Source organism: Carettochelys insculpta, chromosome 8, assembly GCF_033958435.1.
Source record: "Carettochelys insculpta isolate YL-2023 chromosome 8, ASM3395843v1, whole genome shotgun sequence".
In the NCBI taxonomy this organism is placed as follows: Eukaryota; Metazoa; Chordata; order Testudines; family Carettochelyidae; genus Carettochelys; species Carettochelys insculpta.
In genome coordinates, this window is record NC_134144.1 from 23,514,471 (window position 1) to 23,534,546 (window position 20,076).

At 41.4% G+C, this 20,076-nt stretch overlaps 1 protein-coding gene across 9 annotated transcripts in view; it reads left to right on the forward strand.

Moving 5' to 3' along the window:
* The window catches only part of CALCRL (calcitonin receptor like receptor), a 113,354-nt gene extending 99,630 nt beyond the window's left edge, over positions 1-13,724 (forward strand). For all 9 annotated transcript variants that reach the window (XM_075002016.1, XM_075002019.1, XM_075002020.1 and 6 more), the window contains 3 exons: positions 6,366-6,584; positions 6,956-6,997; positions 8,693-13,724. In XM_075002016.1, the coding sequence (XP_074858117.1) occupies positions 6,366-6,584; positions 6,956-6,997; positions 8,693-8,914 (483 nt within the window). In that variant the 3' untranslated portion in view covers positions 8,915-13,724. The remainder of the gene's footprint in view (positions 1-6,365; positions 6,585-6,955; positions 6,998-8,692) is intronic.
* Positions 13,725-20,076: the final 6,352 nt, after the last annotated feature.

Here is a 20,076-nt window from a genome sequence, read left to right on the forward strand (position 1 = left end):
TGATGCCTCGTGAAAGGTTACTGCACTTTCCGAGGCCGAGAATAGTTAGATACTATACATTATTGAAAGAAAGACAAGTTGGGGATGAAGATGGAAGACTAAAGGCATGTGCTTTGGCTGTATGAGAAGAGCCCTCATGGCTGAAGCAGTTTCACTGCCAGCCCATTTTCCACACTTAGCTAAGTATGGCCTGATTTAGTACAACTATGCAAGCAACGGTATCAAACTGTAAAGAAGATAACTAGGGAAAAGTGTGTTTTCTCCTTGTAGTAGCAGCATCCTGAAGACCACAACTGGGATTTTTAGAGACAGAGCCAATGCTAATTGGCAGATGCCAATTGGACTTGGGATCCTAAATTCATGAGGCTGCTTTGAAAGTCCCACCCTGGATGAGGTTAAGAAGGAGGTTTTTAGAAGCCATGCTATTGTGTAACTGTGATAAGATCTGCGCCCAAGAAAGCAGCAGTTATAATTTGTATTTTAACTGGAGTTGTCCCTAGTTGCCCAGTGAGTTGCAAATGTTTTCTTAAAGCAGCACGAGTAAAGAAATAGTTGGAGAACAGGGAGATAGATTCTAATGTATGTACAATTGAGTAACACTATTAATCAGAAAGGAAAAAGGAATAGCAGTTGTTTACAATTTAAGTAAAAGTAGTTTTGATTTCAGCTATGTTGATATATGATTTTTCTATGCTAAAGTTTTTTTTGTGGTCTTCCACTAAAAAGGACAGATTTTTAGAATCATGTATATAATTCTATAAGTAGGAACTTCAGGCTACATCACCTTTTAGTATTTTTCCTAACATTTTTTTAAAAATAAGACTAACAGCTCCAGTTCATCTACATAGCTAACAAGGTAAAATAGATTCAGCAGGGTACATAACTTTAACATGAGATGCAGTAGAGAGGAATGGATGGACACTGATCTGAAATGCAGCAGACCAGCCTTGTATTTCTGTCTTTACCACTGATGTGCTGTGTAACCTTGAGCAAGTCATTTCCCCTCTGTGTACGTATATTTCCCCTTCCAACTTTTGTCTGACTTGATTTGTGTAAGTTCTGTGAGGCAGGAACTATCTCTTCCTATGAGTTTGCACTGTGGACTAAAACTCAGCTGAGTCTTGTAGTCACTACCATACTACATGTAATAATCATATACCCATTCAAGTGTATACCCATTAAAGTCAACGTGATTTTCCCTGCTTAAAGTTTGCATATGTTAAAGTAACTTCCTGAATCAGGGCTTGCTTTTGCTAATTTTGTAAGATTTCTGGCCATCACAATCTCTCGGCTTTAGCATTTTGGAAAATGTCTTTATTACTGTCAAAAGAGATTGCTGCATATTTCTGCTACTCCTTTTCTCAGATCCCCACTCTTTGTCACATCTCCAAACATGTTTATCTGATTCATTTCTTCTAATATAGTCAGCCTTGCAAATTGTGTGAATGCATTTACAGGGAAAGTGATATGTTGTAGCTCAAGAAAATACAAGCACTGATAAGATTTTTCTGAATGAAAGGGTTCTGTTTTAAGCACTCACCTTTATCTTTTGTTAGTTTGGTGTTAAATTAACCTTCAAGCTGAGATCTCTGTTAAAAATATTTTGTACTGATTCAGTCAGACTGTGAAAGCTTCCAAGATATGTAAACTGCAAATTTCAGAGAACCGTAAAGTAATAGATCTAAGTGAGAGAGCTTAAAATTAGCAATGAAGGAAAGACATACTGTTGGACTGTATAATGGGAAGTTAGATGAGGCTGATAGGCTGCCTGAAACCTAAATAAATCCCTTGGGGAAAAAAATCAGAAGACCTTGATTGCCTAAACAAAGCTAAAAGGTACTTGGAACTTTCCAGCAGAAACTCATGCAGAAGTTTCCTACGTAAAGCAATTTCCTATTAAATTGATTTAAATAGCTCATAAGTGGAATATAAATAACACAGTACATCCACCTAATACCATGTTTCTGGAGCCACGAACAGCTGTTTATCACGTGTCTGTAATTTACGTGACAAAAATACTCTTGTATACAGGACACAATCAAATAACCACATTGATACATGTATTGTTTGAAGACACTAACTAGATTCCAGCATTATTTTAGTGAGACAGAAAAGATCTGCACCCTAGAGTAGAAAGTCTTGTTTGTAAAAGAAAGGAGAACATTTGCTTCTATGGCTTCTTCCCCTATTCCTACTGAGAAATCTTCAACATCTCCCCACGCTGTTAAAGACTACGTTTGTCTTAACAAACTCTGCATTTGTCTTATCTGTGTTATCCCTTGAAAGTTTGAGGAACAACGCTTCTGTCGGCAGAGTTCTGTTGACAGAAGTGCAGTGTGGACACTTCTGTTGTTGGAGGGGGGCAGAGTCTGTTGACAAAAATAGTGTAGATGCTCCTCTGTCAACAGAGTAGGCCTCTGGTTCACTGGGCAGCCCTATTTCCAAAGCTTTGAGTTGGCTGTTGTGTCTGCAGAGGGCTGGGCAGTCTGGCTGCTTTCTGTCAACAGAGGACATTGACAAGGGGAGACTCTATTAGGTGAGGACACATTCTGTCGACAGACGTTTTGTTAGGAAATATGTCCCAACAGTAACTTTTGTTAACAAAACTCTGTAGTGTAGAGCCAGCCATAATTTCTAACTGTCAGTCAGCCCCTCATTCTTGTTCAGGGAAATGGAATAGCCAGGCAGACATCCCCATGAGTTTTGAGTGATAATTAATATAACTAATTATTTATTATTGTAGTGCACACTCGTTGTTGTTCATTAGATTTTGGGGAAATGTTTGTAAACTAGACCACAAGTTGTTCATTCACTGAAACATATTAAAGCATTAGCAACAAAAGATTTTACTGAGTATTAAAAAGGTACTCACCTAGGAATCACTCCTTAACAATGAAGCAAAAGCCTAGATCCTCAGGTGAATGGGAAATTTGTGAGAGTTAGGCATGTAAATGCCTTTGAAAATCTGGTCCCAACTGTTTAAACAAGCTCATGTCAGCCTGTGCTCTATGGTAAAATAACAAGGAGAGTATCATGAGACCATTCTAGATATTGGAAATATCATTTATTTGAAATACTACTGAATATTCTGAGTATTTGCCACTTTGGCCATATCTACACTTACAAAAACTTCGAAAGGGCCATGCTAATGGCCAAATCAGAGAATACTAATGAGGTGCTGAAATGAATATTCAGCACCTCATTAGCATGCTGTGGGCAGCAGCGCTTCAAAAATGCTGTGTTTCGATCACTCACAGCTCGGCTACACAGGGGTCCTTTTTGAAAGGACCCTGCCAACATTGAAATCCCCGTATTCCTATAATTTGCTTTCAAATGTTTTGAATTCTCATTTTTGGCTTTTTTTTTTTTTGATTGGTGAAAACAGGGAGTGGGTCAGGTTTGTGATGGGGTGCTCAAGTATGAAAACCAAATGTTTTGGCTGAACTTGGATTTTTTTTTCTTGAAAATTTCCATGCATTTTATGTTAAAAGAAAAATTGATGGGAGACTTTTTGTTGAAGTATAATAAAAATATCCATTGATTCTAAACCTTTTGACTTCACAATAAAAGCTGTTGACCACTGGGAACACCGAACATATCAATTTTAAAATAATATACATCTGTATGCTAAAAAGGTCAGTAATACATTGATAGCTTTTTGTTTTGTCTCTTTGTGTGTATTTTATGGTTGACTTCTGAAACCAATGAGTGCCTCAAAGTTGTACACATTCAAAGTGGCAGGCTAACAGCAGCATCAGTGATGTTTCCACAAATGTTCAAAAAGCTGTTTCACTTGTCTCTGCCGCTGGCATAAAAAACATTGTTATCTGCATTTTACTCTGTCCTACAGTGAAGGTCAAATCCTGATTACTTTCCCCATGTCAGCAGTCCCATAGAGGTCAACAGCTCAACTCATTTGGGTTGAATAAAGCCAGAAAGTGTATATATGACCTTCTCTGGAAATGAGTTGTCACCTTTCTTCATAACCAAGGAGAAGATCCATCTAGACAGGTTTCATTTTGCTACAAAACTGAAGGGGCAGGATGATACTGCAGCTAGGACACAGGACTGTGAACTTGGAGGTGTAGGTTCAATTTCCAGCTCTGCCACCAACTTTCTATATAGCATTGGGTAATTCATTCTAGATATGTCTACATGGTACATTCATGTGCAGCTGGATTTGCACAGGTTCCATTCTTTCTTCTTTATGCTCATGACAACTGGTAGCTGAAGACCCATGTGGATCACTGCTAGTCCATGCCTACCTGTGTGGAAAGTTGTACAGGGCTTGGCATGATGCTTAGAAGTGACCCTGAAATAAATACTGACATACAAAAGTTACCTGATCGAAATTACGGGGAAGGTCAAGACACACAGCAACCTTTCAGTGAACTGGCAAATTCTTATGGTGAGTGGCTGCTCCAAGTGTAAGGACCTCTGCCTTTTACCATGTTGTACTCAACAGCAGACTGCTGTAGGCCAATATGGATTTTCTTACAACCAGCAGTTCTCACACACCAAACTCACTGTTGTGAGGCTCTTCTCCACCATGTGCATCATTACAGGAATTCTCTGGCTGACTTACTTTCTATGACTTCCAATTCTGAGCCACATTGTGCCTTCTTCCATCAGAAGGGATTTTGCAGTTGGTGAGGTGCTTGAGTAGGTACATGCCACCTCAAGAGTGCCCTTGCTTTTTTACCCTCCCAATTACATGTTTCCCAGGCCAACATCCACTGTGATCGATGCCAAGTCAGAAAGTAACAGTGGAGTCCATGTTCTGGGCAGATTGGTGCTTAATATTAATATTAGGTTAGAAGCTGATGAAATTAATCACCTTCAGCTGGCACTGGATAAAGACCTTACATTAAATCAAGCCCTCAGTTTCCAAATTGTAAAATAACAAGACAATACTTTTATCTTGCATGAGCATGTTGTGAGGATTTATTTATTAATACCTACGAAGTGGTTGAGAACCTTCGCTGGAAAGTGCCATAGCTGTTGGTTTTCATACAATACTACAGTCTACTTCAGGGGCAGGCAAGGTACAGCACATGGGCCAGATCCCGGCTGCCAAGCTTTTCAATCCAGCCCCTCGCCATCCCCTAGGGCTGCCGAGGGCAGGGGAGAGCTTTAGGAGCTGCTGCCACCCACAGCAAAATCTCTCAACTCCCATTGGCCAGTTTCATGTCCTGCTCCTGCGTCCAGGAAAATCTCTTAGCTCCCATTGTCAAGAAACTAGCCAATAGGAGCTGAGCGATTTTGCTGGGTGTGGGATTAGCATGTGACACTGGCCACTTAGAGTGGAGAGATTTTTGGGGAGACAGGAATACTGCTGCACAATTTCTCAGCTCCCATTGGGCCCTCCCCCATTAGCACAGAGAGCCCCCTGGAATAGCCAGAATACTGGGATTACTAGTAAGCAGAGAAGCCTACCTATGAGTGCTGCTGGCTAAGAGCTGCTCCAGTAAGAACCTCCCAGACAGGGTCTACTTCTGGCATCACACCCCCAACTCCCTCCCAGACCCTGCATCCTGTCCTACACTCCTTCCCAGGCCAAAATCCTCTCCTGCACACATACCAGCTTCCAGACCCTGCCACCCAATACTCTCCCCTGGCTCACAACCCCCTCTGCCATCTGTCAACTCCCTTTCAGACACTGCACTGTCTCCTTCATCCCAGTCTTCTGCCCCAGATTCCCATCTGCACCTAACCTCTGCGCCAAACCCCACACCCCTTCCATAGAGAAGTGTGGCCCTTGACCACTTACCAAAATCTTGGAGTGGCCCCATCAAAAATTATTGACATCCCAATCTGCTCTCTTTATAATCCAGCATCCAAGATTGATCAAATAACATTAGGTAAAATATTGGCCCTTTTGAAATCACTAGTAAAAATTCCATTGATTTCAGTGGAGCTGTTTCACCCATTTAGATTAACGTCCTGGTTCTGCATTTCCTGGGCACCAAAAACTCCCAGTGATGTTGATGGGAATTTTGAATGTGCAAGGAATGCAGGAGCAGGCTGCAAGACTGCAAGCCTCTGCGGGTGGGTTCTTGTCCTGTTAGATGGGTACAAGCTTCAAGGAATGATGCATGCATTACATATGTAATTATGTACATAGAATCATGCAGAAGACTTTGTCAAGGAGCCTAATTCTTCTGAAATGCCATGTAGATCTGATCCAGACAGAGGTTGTTTCAAATGCCATATTTTGTTCAAATGAGTACATGTCTGAAGACATAACACATAATCTGAGTTTTCTTTTGGAAGAGGTAAATGTTTCCCTGGCTTTCAGTAGTAATTACAAAATAATTGTAGTCTCTTTTAGCGGACTATTACAAAAGCAATTTTCTTTCTTCCAGGTGAATCTTTTTTTCCTGCTGAATATTGTTCGAGTTCTCATAACCAAGCTCAAAGTAACACACCAGGCAGAATCCAACCTGTACATGAAAGCCGTGAGAGCTACCCTCATTCTTGTGCCGCTTCTTGGCATTGAATTTGTGCTGATTCCATGGAAACCAGAAGGCCGTATTGCTGAAGAAATATATGACTATGTGATGCATATTCTTATGCATTATCAGGTAAGAAGCTTTAAGAAGGACTTTTTTCCTTTGAGCCAGATAGTACTTTTGGCATGCCAGCAAATAAATGGCAAAGGCAAATTAATCAATTTCAAAATCGTTTAGATCTTTATAAAAGCTTTTGCTTGTTAATAGCCTGATCTCTCATTTCATTTCTATTTAGTCCTTTAAAAGGAATCAAATGTCATGCTAAAGTGCTGCTCACTGAACCATCTGTATTGTTAGTGATTATCTACTGAGTTCAGGTTTGAAATGCATTTTTCCCTTTGCTCACTCAATCTGAGTTTTAGTAGGGATTTATAGTTTGTCTTGCCTTTCAAAAAATCTGTATGTATTGGAAAAAATCAAAAGAAAACTTTTTTATTTTGCAGGGTTTGTTGGTGGCTACAATTTTCTGCTTTTTCAATGGAGAGGTACAGTCAATGATTTTAATTTATGTCCTGTTCTCGTCATTTTCTGAATTTTGGTTTAGGGTTAAAAGAATTTTTGGGCCACCCCACGTTTGTGATCCCAAAAAGAAATGTAGAATTGTAAATAGAAATTTTAATTTACTTTTCCACATTTTAAATAAATAAGAATGTTCATGATGAAGCATTTGAGAATAACTTACCTAATAAGACCTGAGTTTAATCTTGAATATTACGTCTAAAATATTTTGTGAAATTCTTAAAGGTTTAAGAATTAGGAGTTGAGCAGCCTAAAATTCCCTTGACTTTAGAAATAATGAACAATGCTCAGCACTTTGCATTTATCTGTGTAGCGATATGTGGGGAAAATACCATCAGTATCAAAGAATAAAAGTATAAAGTCCTAGTGGACATGTACTCTCATGTGAGAGGCTACCAAACCATCGTCATAGTATCAACCTTATTCTCGGCAAGGTCTTGAACTGGTTCATACAGGCCAGGAATGAGACAGAACTGGGAAGATTATTCTGTTGTTTCCAGGGTAATAACTGTTCTGTAATTAGACTGAGGTCTCCATCCCTGGAACTGCTGATATGTTACCTTTCATGATTTTGCCATATGAATTGGAGGGAAAAGGCCATCACTTTTGTCTTGAGTGGTTTTGTTTGGTTTGTTTCCATTTTCTAACACAGTGACTTATTTTGTCCAATTTCTCTGGGACAATTTAGTGCTTAGGTGCCCAGTGTTTTGCTTGTGCAAAAAAAAGAAGTTAGAATGTAGGTGAGCTAGCAGTCAGGCTCCTAAAGCTAAAATTTGATTCCTGCTGTAATGCCACTGACTTCAGTGAAGTTATATGAATATTTGCTTTGGTCCATAATATAGTTAAGTGGTAGGGTTTACATATAATCCCTGATTCTTACAGTTGAGCAAAACAGAACGTAAGCCTTTCCGTAAACTGAATTTTCTTACAACCAGCTGTTCAAGCAATCTGATTGCTCTTAACTTGGCCTCCTTCCCTCGAAAACTAATTCCATGTGAATTTCATTAACACAGCACTTTAGTAAATCTAATCTTCCTGTTGCACAGGTGTCTTGCCATATTGTATTAGAGGAAACCAATGAAAAACATAACATCCTTACAATGAAGCATGTAAACAAACTGAGGCCACTGAGCTCTTCAGCTATTCTATTAAATTTATTTTTAACCAGTGTAAGAACATGTGCTAAGCTCAGTTTGGCAAAACCAACTTTCCACTGGTTTCATGAGGGCTTGATCACAAATAAGAGAATACTTTTTGGGCCAGATCTTCAGCTGCTGTGAATCAGATTTCAGTAGAGTTCGATGTTGTTGAGGAACTTCCCATATCAATCATGAATAGAGAGAACCATCAGATAATCACATTATGGTTAAGGCATATTGTTGGGGCAGAGTGTGGAAACTTGCCCATCCATGGTATAGAATAGCCCAGTTTCTGGTGCTATCAATCCAAAATCTTTCATGGGCACTGAATGTATTAAAATGTGAAATATGACCATATTATTCCAAATTTACCAAAATCTCCGCTTATTGTAATGTATATTTCTTTCATAACAGCCCACATGACATGATTTTAACTTTGTAGCCTAATTTTAAGTCCAGCACATCAGGCATCTTTCCATGTCATTTACATATGTATTTTCCCCTCTTCCTTTCACGGAATAGGTCCAAGCTGTTTTGAGAAGGCACTGGAATCAGTACAAAATCCAGTTTGAGCACAGCTTCTCCCACTCAGATACTATACGCACAGCTTCCTACACGGTATCGTCCATCAGTGACGTTCAGGGCTACAGCTACAATCATGATTTCATGAGTGAACATTTAAATGGAAAAAGCTACCATGACATGGAGCATGTTGTCTTTAAAACTGAAAAGCTGTATGGTTAATGGCAGAAGACACTATCGCAGCATTCTAGTCCTCATAGCATGAACTTGAAGTTTGATTTAATGACTTTATGGCCAGAAGATTCTTACATGGCTTGGGACGTCTTTCTCCTGAATTATGCAAACTTAAGACAATGTATTTCTCATGTGTCTAAACATATGTACATATGTGTGTGCTTACAGTATGCACACATACACATATATATGTTCATACATAGATATAAGTACATATATAAACATACAGACTTTGCCTTTTCATGTTCTACTGTGTAGACCAAGTTGGCAATTATTTCATATGAAGGGAATCAATGAAGGATTTATTTTCTTGTAAGTTTGTGTAAAGACTGCTTCGCATTGAAAGCCACTTCATTTGCCTGTAAGAACTCATCTTGTAAATATTGTATTAATCATAACGTATTTTCTAAATTCAGCCACTACACACAACCTCAATAAATGAGTAAGCTCAACTCTGTCAAGAAAGACATCTGGCTGAAGATAATGGAGATTGAGATGTTGATAATTATGTGGCTCATTTTTTGCCATTCTTTTAAACCAAGCATATTATAAGGCATCCAGGTGTTAATGCCCAAAAATCTGATGCCTGAAACCCCAGCTATGTCTAGTCTGCAATGTAAAATTTTACAAGAGCTTTTTTCAATTATTTTAATATACAGAGAATCCAATCCTGTTGCTAAACAAGTAAGGGCAGTTTCTTACTGAGATTAATGGGAGCAGGACCAGTGCAGGCCTGATCTGCAAAAGCTGGTAAACCGATGCTTCTCTTTGATTTTTATAAAATGTAATCTAGTGCACCAACACTTTGTTAAACTCAGGCAGGGTTCCTGAATTGGAGCAAGACTGCATAGATGTAAAGAAAATTATTTTCCTTGCCATAAGCCTGTTACCTGACTTCTTAGGTAATCAATCAGGCAAAACAAATCCCATTGATAGAATGGGAAATTTGTCTGAGAAAGGCATTCATGGTGGATGGCATTCAAATGCGTATTATCCTAAAGCCACCTTCTTAGGCGTTGAGTAATAAGCAAAGGTGGTTTGGGATATTTTCCAGTAATTTTAGGAAAACTTGTTATCAATTCTGTCTTATGAAAATCCTTTAGAGCCTTTCTAAAGTGCCTTGCTTGAGCAATTCAGAATTATTTTGTGATGACTGAGTATTTAAGGCTTAACTCTGTTTTCCTTCCTCACATTGAGTGAGTAGGTTTTTCTCTTCTACTGATAGTGAAAAAGAGTTCAAGAACAGGTGTCAGAGTGAACAGTTGGTTTAAAAGGCCATTAATGTCTTAAGAACACTGTGTCTTTAAATACAACATTTGATGCATTTTTATAAATGTTTTATGATTTAAACTAGTGTATTTTCAATACAGCTGAAGAAAACTCAAAAGGGATGTGAGTGCATGTGAAAAGGTTCCTTTATTTCTCAAAGGCTATGTCTACACTTGCCCCATTCTTTGAAGGGGGCATGGTTATCAGGGTGATGAGAGATTGCTAATGAAGGGCTACAATGAATATGCAGCACTTCATTAAGCAAAATCTCCCCTGCAGCAACTTCGAAGTGTCAGAAGAGTAAAGGCACTTCGGAGTATCCTGGGCATTTCGTAGTGCCTGTGGCTACATGGCATGCCGGCACTTTGAAGTTGCTGCAGGGGAGAATTTGCCTAATGAAGTGGTGTATATTCACCACAGCACTTCATTAATAATCTCCCATCACCCTGATTACCATGCCCCCATCGAAGAAGACATAGCTAAAGCATCTTATTCGAATTTTTTTTTCTTTTAAGGCTGAGCAAAGTGAAAGAGAAATTCACAGAAAAGCTAGTTCTATCAATGGTAGAAATACTTCTGCTTTATGAAAGCCAAAATGCAAAGATTAAAAATACTTTCTCAAAACACCTCAGTTTTAAAGGCTTATTACTGAATGTCAAAAACAATCAGTTTTAGTCTGGAAGGGTGGTATGCCATTAGTCTAATAGACTTCAGTAGACAGCTAATTAGCCAGCCATCAAAGAGTTTATTAGTTTGAGATTTCAAAAAAAGTAAATAGTTTTTGTTTTCATCACAGCTATTTGCAACTGTATGGCAAGTTTTTAAACCCTCTGTTGACTGGTGATTTGAATTTAAAAGAAAATTGTTTAGTTAATGGATTGACGATACTCTCAATAAGACAGAATTTCAGTTACCCGGATCATGAGGGCCGATGGTTACTCCTGACCAAAACAATATATGAGGGTCAGCCAGACAGTGTGTTTATACCAGTGTGGGAAGTCAAATGTCACGAGGCCATTGTGTGAATGTCAGCTGCTTACAAATGGGCTTACTGACCACATTGCTTGACCAATAGTTTAAAATAATTCATACTAGCTGAAACTCCCCAGAAGACTTCCGTGGTGCATTGGCAGCTTCCCAGAGGCAATTTTCATGCATGGGACCAGAGCGTGACCCGCTGGAAATCGTGCGGTCCTCTTAAAGTCAAAGGAGCTCCAGTGGCTTACAGCCATGGACGATCTAGCCCAAACTGTCCATGTGTCAGCCAAGCAGCCTTTACAGACTTAAGCCATGTCTACACTACAGAGTTCTGTCAACAAATGTCACCGTCAACAGATATTTCCCAACAGAACCTGTGTCTACAGAACATGTCCTCTGTCAACAGAGCAACCAACTGGAAGCTCTGCAAACAGGGCAACCCAATGAACCAGAAGCCCTCTCTGTCGACAGAGTGCCCTCCAAAGTGTCTGCACAATTTTTTTTGTCCACAGAATCTGTCGACAGAGGTGCTGTGCCTCATATGGTCAAGACAGAACTCTGCTGTGTTCTGTCAACAGGTTCTTGAGAGAACACATTTGTAGTATGGACGCTCCCTAGTTTTGTTGACAGAAGGCCTTTTCTGTAGTAGTGTAGGCCCAGCTTTAGAGTTTCTGTACTGTAGACCCAGCTTTAGAGTTTGATGCAGTTTTGACCAGATGTGTAATTCAAAAATAACTGGCAAGACTAACCTTATTAAAGCATGAATGACAACCAATGTAATCTAAAAGCATTATGCTCTAAGGGCCTAGCATTCCCTTTATGGTGAAACCCTACTGATTTTAATGGGATTTGTACCTCTTAACAGAGGGGCATATTGAGCCCCCATAGCTCTTTTAAAGAACTGTGGATTGAGAAGCTGGGGGAAAGAATGAGGTTTACATCCAGAGCCATGCAATCCTAACAGCTCAGGGTGAACAGGCCCAATGAAGTGCCATGTATGCAACAGGTAGCCCCAGAAAGGGAAGGTGAGAACAACCCTTTGTGGTCATGGTGTGCCTCCTGCTGTTGTGTAGAGGATACATACCTGACACCCCTTTACTTACACCCCTTCCAGATGCCCAGGCAGCCAAGAACATGATCTAAATACTCCTTTATCACAATAAATTTGAATCCAGTCCTAATGCTGATTTCTCACATTGTCTTATATACTGATACTGTGACAAGCACTGGTGTAGTTATCCGGGGTGAACAGCTGTCCTATTTTCACCAGCACAGTCCCATATTTTAGGCAGGTGTCCCGCCTTTTTTTATTTTTAACAAAAACACTAATTGTCCCATATATTCTCTCCTCCTGCTGAGCTGCCCTTTCCCCAGGTCAGTGCAGTCAGTCAGGAGCTAGATGGACATCGTGTGCAGCATGTACTGACTGGCCAGTACAGGCAGCAGCAGGAGAGGCAGCCATGGGCCCTGCCATAGAGGTGAGACAGGGTGTGGGGCAGCCAGGGAGGACCCCCCACAGAGTAACAGCCCCATTGCTGGCTCCCAGAGCTGTGGGGCAGTCAGGAGCTGCAGCCACATGCACACACGGACACACATGCCCCACAGCCAGAGATAGTCCATCCCCCAACCCACAGGGTGGCAGTCCCCTCAGGGCAGCCACCGCTGGAGCCAGGGAGCATCCCTGCAGCATTCCCAGAGCCCGGCGTCGTGGCACAGCTGGCTAACCAACACCACCCTTCTGCAGGGCCTGCACCACCCCTGCAACCCAGGAGCTCCCCCATGGGGAAGCAGCCACTTTCCAGTGCCCCAGGGGTTGGGGCAGGCAGGGAGGTGCACTTGCTTGGCAGTCACGGCCCCCCCCCACCACTAGGCTGTCCCATTTTTGGCATAAGGAAATACCTTATTTCAATCTGTGGTCTGAAAGAAGGACAGTTACGGAAGTTTTTAAAGAGTTATTTCACCCAGGCAACTGTAATTGTAACTGTAGTTTGCTGTTAAAATGTTACTCAGTGAGGATTTGCAGTCCAAAGGGGGTTGGAGGAAATATCTGACTTATTTAGGAGCTCATTTGGTATTTGGGATCTCTAATATCAAGATGTTAGTTTTGTATATTTATGAACTTTGCTTCAAAGGAGCTTGTGTCTATTTTTATGCCACTGCTGTCAATTAAGAAAGAAGTTAGGTCATGCTCACAGCTGGGTGCTCAGTTGTTTCCATTTTTTCAGTGTTAATTTAGTAATTGTTTTGCCATTCATTATTTTTCTAGGTGATGATCTCTTTGAGTATTTGGCTGAACCCATGCTTTAGCATATCTTCATGTGTTACCATTTCATATCATACAACAGTCGTGCTGGAAATTAGCAACATTCAGCTAGTGTACAATGTAAATAAGATTAATGGAAGCTATAGCAGTGTATTTATTGCTTATCAAGTAAGAATGAAATGAAAAATGTGAAATTATTTTGATCTTATTTTTACTCTGTTCCTCTGAAACCTTTATTTGAATTGTTGACTAAGTATTAGTTTTCTGATCAATAAAACATTGGACTTATTCAGTTCTTAGACATTTTACACAAGATTTCTATGTAATATGGCTGTGGTTTCTATTAATTACAATAGCAATCAAGGTGAACAAATGCTTAGGCTTTTAAACTCTTGTGCAAAGAGTAATCGAAGTCTAGAGAAATAGGTACAAAATGGTTAGTAGTATTCCATAACGCCAGAGTATTTTTTTAATATTCCGCAGATTATGGTCTTTTTCTGCTTCTGATGCCATACAGGCAGACTCCTGCCCCTGTATGGAACCCCACCGAAGTGACAGACTCTCAATGATTTCAAGTCATAAATCTCCTATAGCTGCACTATAAATGACTGTCTTTCTGTCACCTATACGTCTTAATCTGTCTTTGGTTAAATGCCTGCTATAGTCAATTTCTATTGTTATTCAGCTGGGCTGTGTCTACACTAGCCAAAAACTTCGAAAAGGCCATGCAAATGGCCATATCGAAGTTTACTAATGAACCACCGAAATACATATTCAGTGCCTCATTAGCATGCGGGCAGCTGCGGCACTTCGAAATTGACGCGGCTCGCTGCCGTGCGGCACATCCAGATGGGGCTCCTTTTCAAAAGGACCCCAGCTACTTCGAAGTCACCTTATTCCTATGAGCAGATGGGAATAAGGGGCTTTTGAAGTAGCCGGGGTCCTTTCAAAAAGGAGCCCCGTCTGGACGAGCCATGTGGCAGCGAGCCGCATCAATTTCGAAGTGCTGTGGCCGCCCGCATGCTAATGAGGCACTGAATATGTATTTCAGTGCTTCATTAGTAAACTTCGAAATGGCCATTTGCATGGCCATTTCAAAGTTTTTGGCTAGTGTAGACGTAGCCCTGGAGTGTTTCTTCCATGGATGCATATGAGAGCAAGACGGGCGGAATAAACTTATCCTATTTCATTCCATTGGGATGAAATCTTCCTCACGCCAAGCCATAGAGTCTTCCCCACACATAATGCATCTACAAAGTCTGGGGCCTTCTGTGCATATGCCTAACAACTTTCCCCTCACACTTACAGTGCAATAGCAAACCTCCCTGTTATAAAATGCCGGTTTATTTTGCAGCACATTCTGTAAGCAAACGAGTAGAAAAGCAGCTGGGAAATGGTTTGCAGTTATGTTTAATAATCAAAAAAATAGCCCAGATAAGTTTTAATTATGATCAGTTGTGGGCTTTGAACTTTAAAGAACATCTGGCTTCTGTTTTTAAGAGATTCCTGACAACACAACATTACTAAACTAATGGGACTTCATTTTCCTGTGGACAACTTATTTGATATTGTCAAATGAAGAGCACAGACCATGGCCTTTTTGATAAATTGACTCAGCTAAAACATTCTCTGGGTTGTTTTAGACAAAGATGAAGTGTTTGAGTTAGCAAGATTATGTTAACCTATCAAAGCTGAAAATTTTGGAAGGGGCTAGAATACACAGTGAAAAGAACAAAGAGAAACAACTAAAAAGGCTCTACTTCAGTGCGGTACTAAAGCATGTGGTTAACTTTAAACATGGGCACAGTCCTTAGAGGAAAATTCAGCAGTTCCACAGCTCATCCCCTTGACATCCTTGACCGGTGCTATAGCAAATTACACCAGCTGAGAATCTGTTCCAGCCTGACCATTGACATGGTTAAGTGCTTCCTGAATTGGAGCCTATAGCAGTGGTATTTGTGAACTGCAACCACTCACATGCAACGCAGTCAACTTCAACATCAAAGAAGCAATTTCTTGACTTTAATTGTTTCCTGGAATAGGTTTTAATATAAGCACCTCACTCAATGAAAACAACTGAAAAGAACAGTTCATTTGCAACTGGTAGTATCTACTGAATTAGCTATCCTACAAGCCAGTGGTGATTAGAAGTGGGTGAACAGTGCATAGCAGACAGTCGTTCTGACTAGAAAAAACAATGCGGCACTTCAGGAAGATCAGAAAAAGCTTGATGAATGGTCAGCATGAAGGATGATGAACCTTGATATTTAGAAAAACAAGGTAATGCCCATGGAAAAGGAATAATTGGAACTAAACATATATAGTTCTGAGTTTTAAATGGATTGTAAATACTGAAGAGAAAAGATTTGGGCATCATTGAGGACACTATAAAAAATCTGTTCAACATGCTGGGGGCAGAGGAGACGGGATTATGCAAAATCTAAGCTGTATACTGAACAAAATGGATCACAGTTTTGAGCTGGTCTGACAGAGCTTGTGTGCCAGACTTAACAAATCACAATCAATAAGGTGTGTTTATAGTGCCCTGTACAGTCAGTCAACTCATTCCTTTCTGAACATACCCAGAAACCACACCCAGAATCCAAATATTTAGATTTCAGATGAACTGAAGATGCACAATAGTTAAACAGTTAGTAGCACCTTGCCATGTTTGCCCTGTAAGAAGCATCTGTTTAATTATCCCAGGAGAGTTCATACCCCTATGGAGGAATTTATCTTCTGAAAAAAAATAGTGTTGGCCTCTCTTAGGCAACCTTTATAGTAGCAAGTTCTTTCGAAAGATATTTCAAAAGGCGGGGCACTTTCGAAAGATCCCACAGAGTGTCTGTGCACAAAACGTTCTTTCTAAAGTAAATCGAAAGAATGCGGCACTTCTTTCAGCAGCACTCTTCAGGTCCTGGGTCAGGAAGAGCACCCTATTTTGAAAGACTCTCTAAAAAAAAATGTGTGTGGATGCTCTGTGGGCTGCTCTTTAAAAAGAGGAATCCTCCATGGTGCTAGCCAGTTGACTCAAGGAGATACTCTGGCTAGCACCAGCAAAGCTCTATGCTCCCTGTATCTGCTCATGTTTAAAGATGCAGGGACCCAGAAGCCCTATGGCAGGAATCTGAAAGTGTTCTGGCAGAAAAGGCACAAGACTCCTGCTGCATGCCCTCATGGGCACCCCTTGCAGCCATAAAGACAGCCATGGCCACCAGCCATCCCCCACACAAGCCCCATGGGCTCCCCAGGAAGCCCTCGGAGGGGTCACAGGAGCCTGCCCAGGCCACCAAAAAATGAACTTCCTGAACTGAGTCAGAGCTTTGGGACCTCCTTAGCCTGTGGTGGGAAGAGGAGGTCCTCCAGGAGATGGCCAGGAAGTAGTGGAATGCATCCGCCTTCACCCAGCTGGCAGCCCAGGGACACACTGTGTGCACCCAGGAACATAAGAACATAAGAAAGGCCATACTGGGTCAGACCAAAGGTCCAGCTAGCCCAGTATCCTGTCTGCTCACAGTAGCCAATGCCAGGTGCTCTAGAGGAGCTGAACCGAAGATAATGATGAAGCAATTTGTCTCCTGCCGTCCATCTCCCGCCTTCGACAAAAGGCTAGTCACCATACCTTACCCCTTCCTAATAGCCATCTATGGACCTAACCTCCAAACATTTATCGAGCTCTTTTTTAAACTGTGAGAGTCCTGGCCTTCACAGCATCCTCTGGTAAGGAGTTCCACAGGTTGACTGTGTGCTGTGTGAAGAAAAACTTTCTTTTATTAGTTTTGAACCTGCTACCCATTAATTTAATTTGGTGTCCTCTAGTTCTTATATTATGGGAACAAGTAAATAACTTTTCTGTATTCACTGTCTCCACACCAGTCATGATTTTATATACCTCTATCATATCGCCCCTCAGTCTCCTCTTTTCTAGACTGAAAAGTCCCAGTCTCTCTAGCCTTTCCTCATATGGGACTTGTTCCAAACCCTTAATCATTTTAGTTGCCCTTTTCTGAACCTTTTCTAATGCCAATATATCTTTTTTGAGGTGAGGAGACCACATCTGCACGCAGTACTCAAAATGTGGGCGTACCATAGTTTTATATAGGGGAAGTAAGATATTATTCATCTTATTTTCTATCCCTTTTTAATTAATTCATTTAACGTTAATTCCTGACATCCTATTTGCTTTACTGACTGCCACTGCACACTGCATGGATGTTTTCAGAGAACTATCCACTATAATTCCAAGATCCCTTTCCTGATCTGTTGTAGCTAAATTTGCCCCCATCATATTGTATGTAAAATGGGGTTATTTTTTCCCAATGTGCATTACCTTACACTTACACACATTAAATTTCATTTGCCATTTTGCTGCCTAATCACTCAGTTTGCTGAGATCTTTTTGATGTTCTTCACAGTCTGCTTTGTTTTTGACTATCCTGAACAGTTTGGTGTCATCTGCAAACTTTGCCACCTCACTGCTTACCCCTTTCTCTAGACCATTGACGAATAAGTTGAACAAGATTGGTCCCAGGACTGACCCTTGGGGAACGCCAGTAGTTACCCCCTTCCATTGTGAAAATTTACCATTTATTCCTACCCTTTGTTTCCTGTCTTTTAACCAGTTCCCAATCCATGAAAGAATCTTTCCTCCCATCCCATGACCACCTACTTTACATAAGAGCCTTTGGTGAGGGACCTTGTCAAAGGCTTTCTGGAAATCTAAGTATACTATGTCTACTGGATCCCCCCTGTTCGCATGCTTGTTAACCCCTTCAAAGAACTCTAGTAGATTAGTAAGATATGACTTCCCTTTACAGAAACCATGTTGACTTTTGCTCAACAAATCATGTTCTTCTACTTGTCTGACAATTTTATTCTTTACCATTGTTTCTACTAAGTTGCCCGGTACTGATGTTAGACTTACCGGTCTGTAATTGCTAGGGTCTCCTTTAGATCCCTTTTTAAATATTGGTGTTATATTAGCTGTCTTCCAATCATTGGGTACTGAAGCTGATTTAAAGGATATGTTACAAACCACCGTTAATAGTTCTGCAATTTCACATATGAGTTCTTTCAGAACCCTTGGATGAATACCATCTGGTCCCGGAGACTTGTGACTGTTTAGCTTATCAGTTAGTTCCGGGAGCAAGTGTGGTCAAAAATGAAAGAACTCAGGCAGGAGTACACCTGGGCCTGGGACGTAGCCAGACAATCCAGGGCAGAACCCACCACCTGTGTCTTCTTCTGGGAGCTACGGAGCTTCCTCAGCTCCAGAACACCCTGAGCAGCACAACTGGTGTGGGAGTGGGAAGGGCCAGACTACACCCAGTGCATACCCCATACATTCGGAGCCCACTCAGTGTCCTAGATCTCCATGGTTACCATGCCCCAGGAAGCGGGGTGGAGTACTGCTGCCCATGGGGTGGAGGGAGCAGAGCCCTCAGTGCAGTGGTACAGGCCTGATATGACATCTGTCTTTTCCCTTCTACCCATACAGCTCCACTGGCTGAGGGCCAGGCAAGCCCTGTCCCACCCCTGGGGCTGGACATACCACTGGAGCTGGCAGAAGGGGCTGCAGCACACAACCCCCCACCAGCACTATGGTGGGCCTGTGTCTCGAGGACCCAGAGGCATGCAGCAGACAATAACATCTACACAGCCACCATCCACTGCCAGATGGAGGTGGCGGAGCTGACACTCTGGGGCAAGGAGGCAGACCTGGTCAGACTTACCTCAGTACCTGGGAAAATAATGGAACGGATCCTCCAGGAATCCATTTTGGAGCACTTGGAACATGATCAAAAGTAGCCAACATGGATTCACCAAGGGCAAGTCCTGTCTGACCAATCTGATTAGCTTTTATGATGAGCAAACTTGCTCTGTGGACATGGGGAAGTCAGTGTATGTGATATACCTTGACTTCAGTGAAGCTTTTGATACAGTCTCCCACAACATTCTTGCCCATAAGTTAAGGAAGTATGGATTGGATGCATGGACTATAAGATGGATAGAAAGCTGGCTTGACAGTCGGGCCCAATGGGTAGTGGTCAATGGCTCAATATCTGGATGGCAGTTGGTTTTAAGTGGAGTGCCCCAAGGCTCTGTTCTGGAGCTGGTGTTGTTCAACATCTTTATTATTGACCTGGATGAGGGACTGGATTGCACCCTCAGCAAGTTTGCAGATGACACCAAGCTAGGTGGAGAGGTAGATACACTGGAGGTTAGAGATAGGATCCAGATTGACCTGCATATATTGGAGGATTGGGCCAAAAGAAATCTGATGAGGTTCAACAAGGAGAAGAGTAGAGTCCTGCACCTGGGATGGAAGAATCCCAAGCATTGTTGTAGGTTGGGGACCGACTGGCTAAGCAGCAGTACAACAGAGAGGGACGTAGGGATTATAGCAGATGAAAGCATGGATATGAGTAAACGGTGTGCCCTTGTAGCCAAGAAGGCCAATGGCATATAGGGGTGCATTAGGAGGAGCATTTTGAGCAGATCCAGAGAGGTTGTTGTTCCCTTCTATTCAGAACTGTTGAGGCCACATCTGGAGTATTGTGTCCAATTTGGTCCTCCCAGTATAGAAAGGATGTGGATGTGCTGGGGCAGGTTCAGTGGAAGGCAATGAAAATGATTAAGG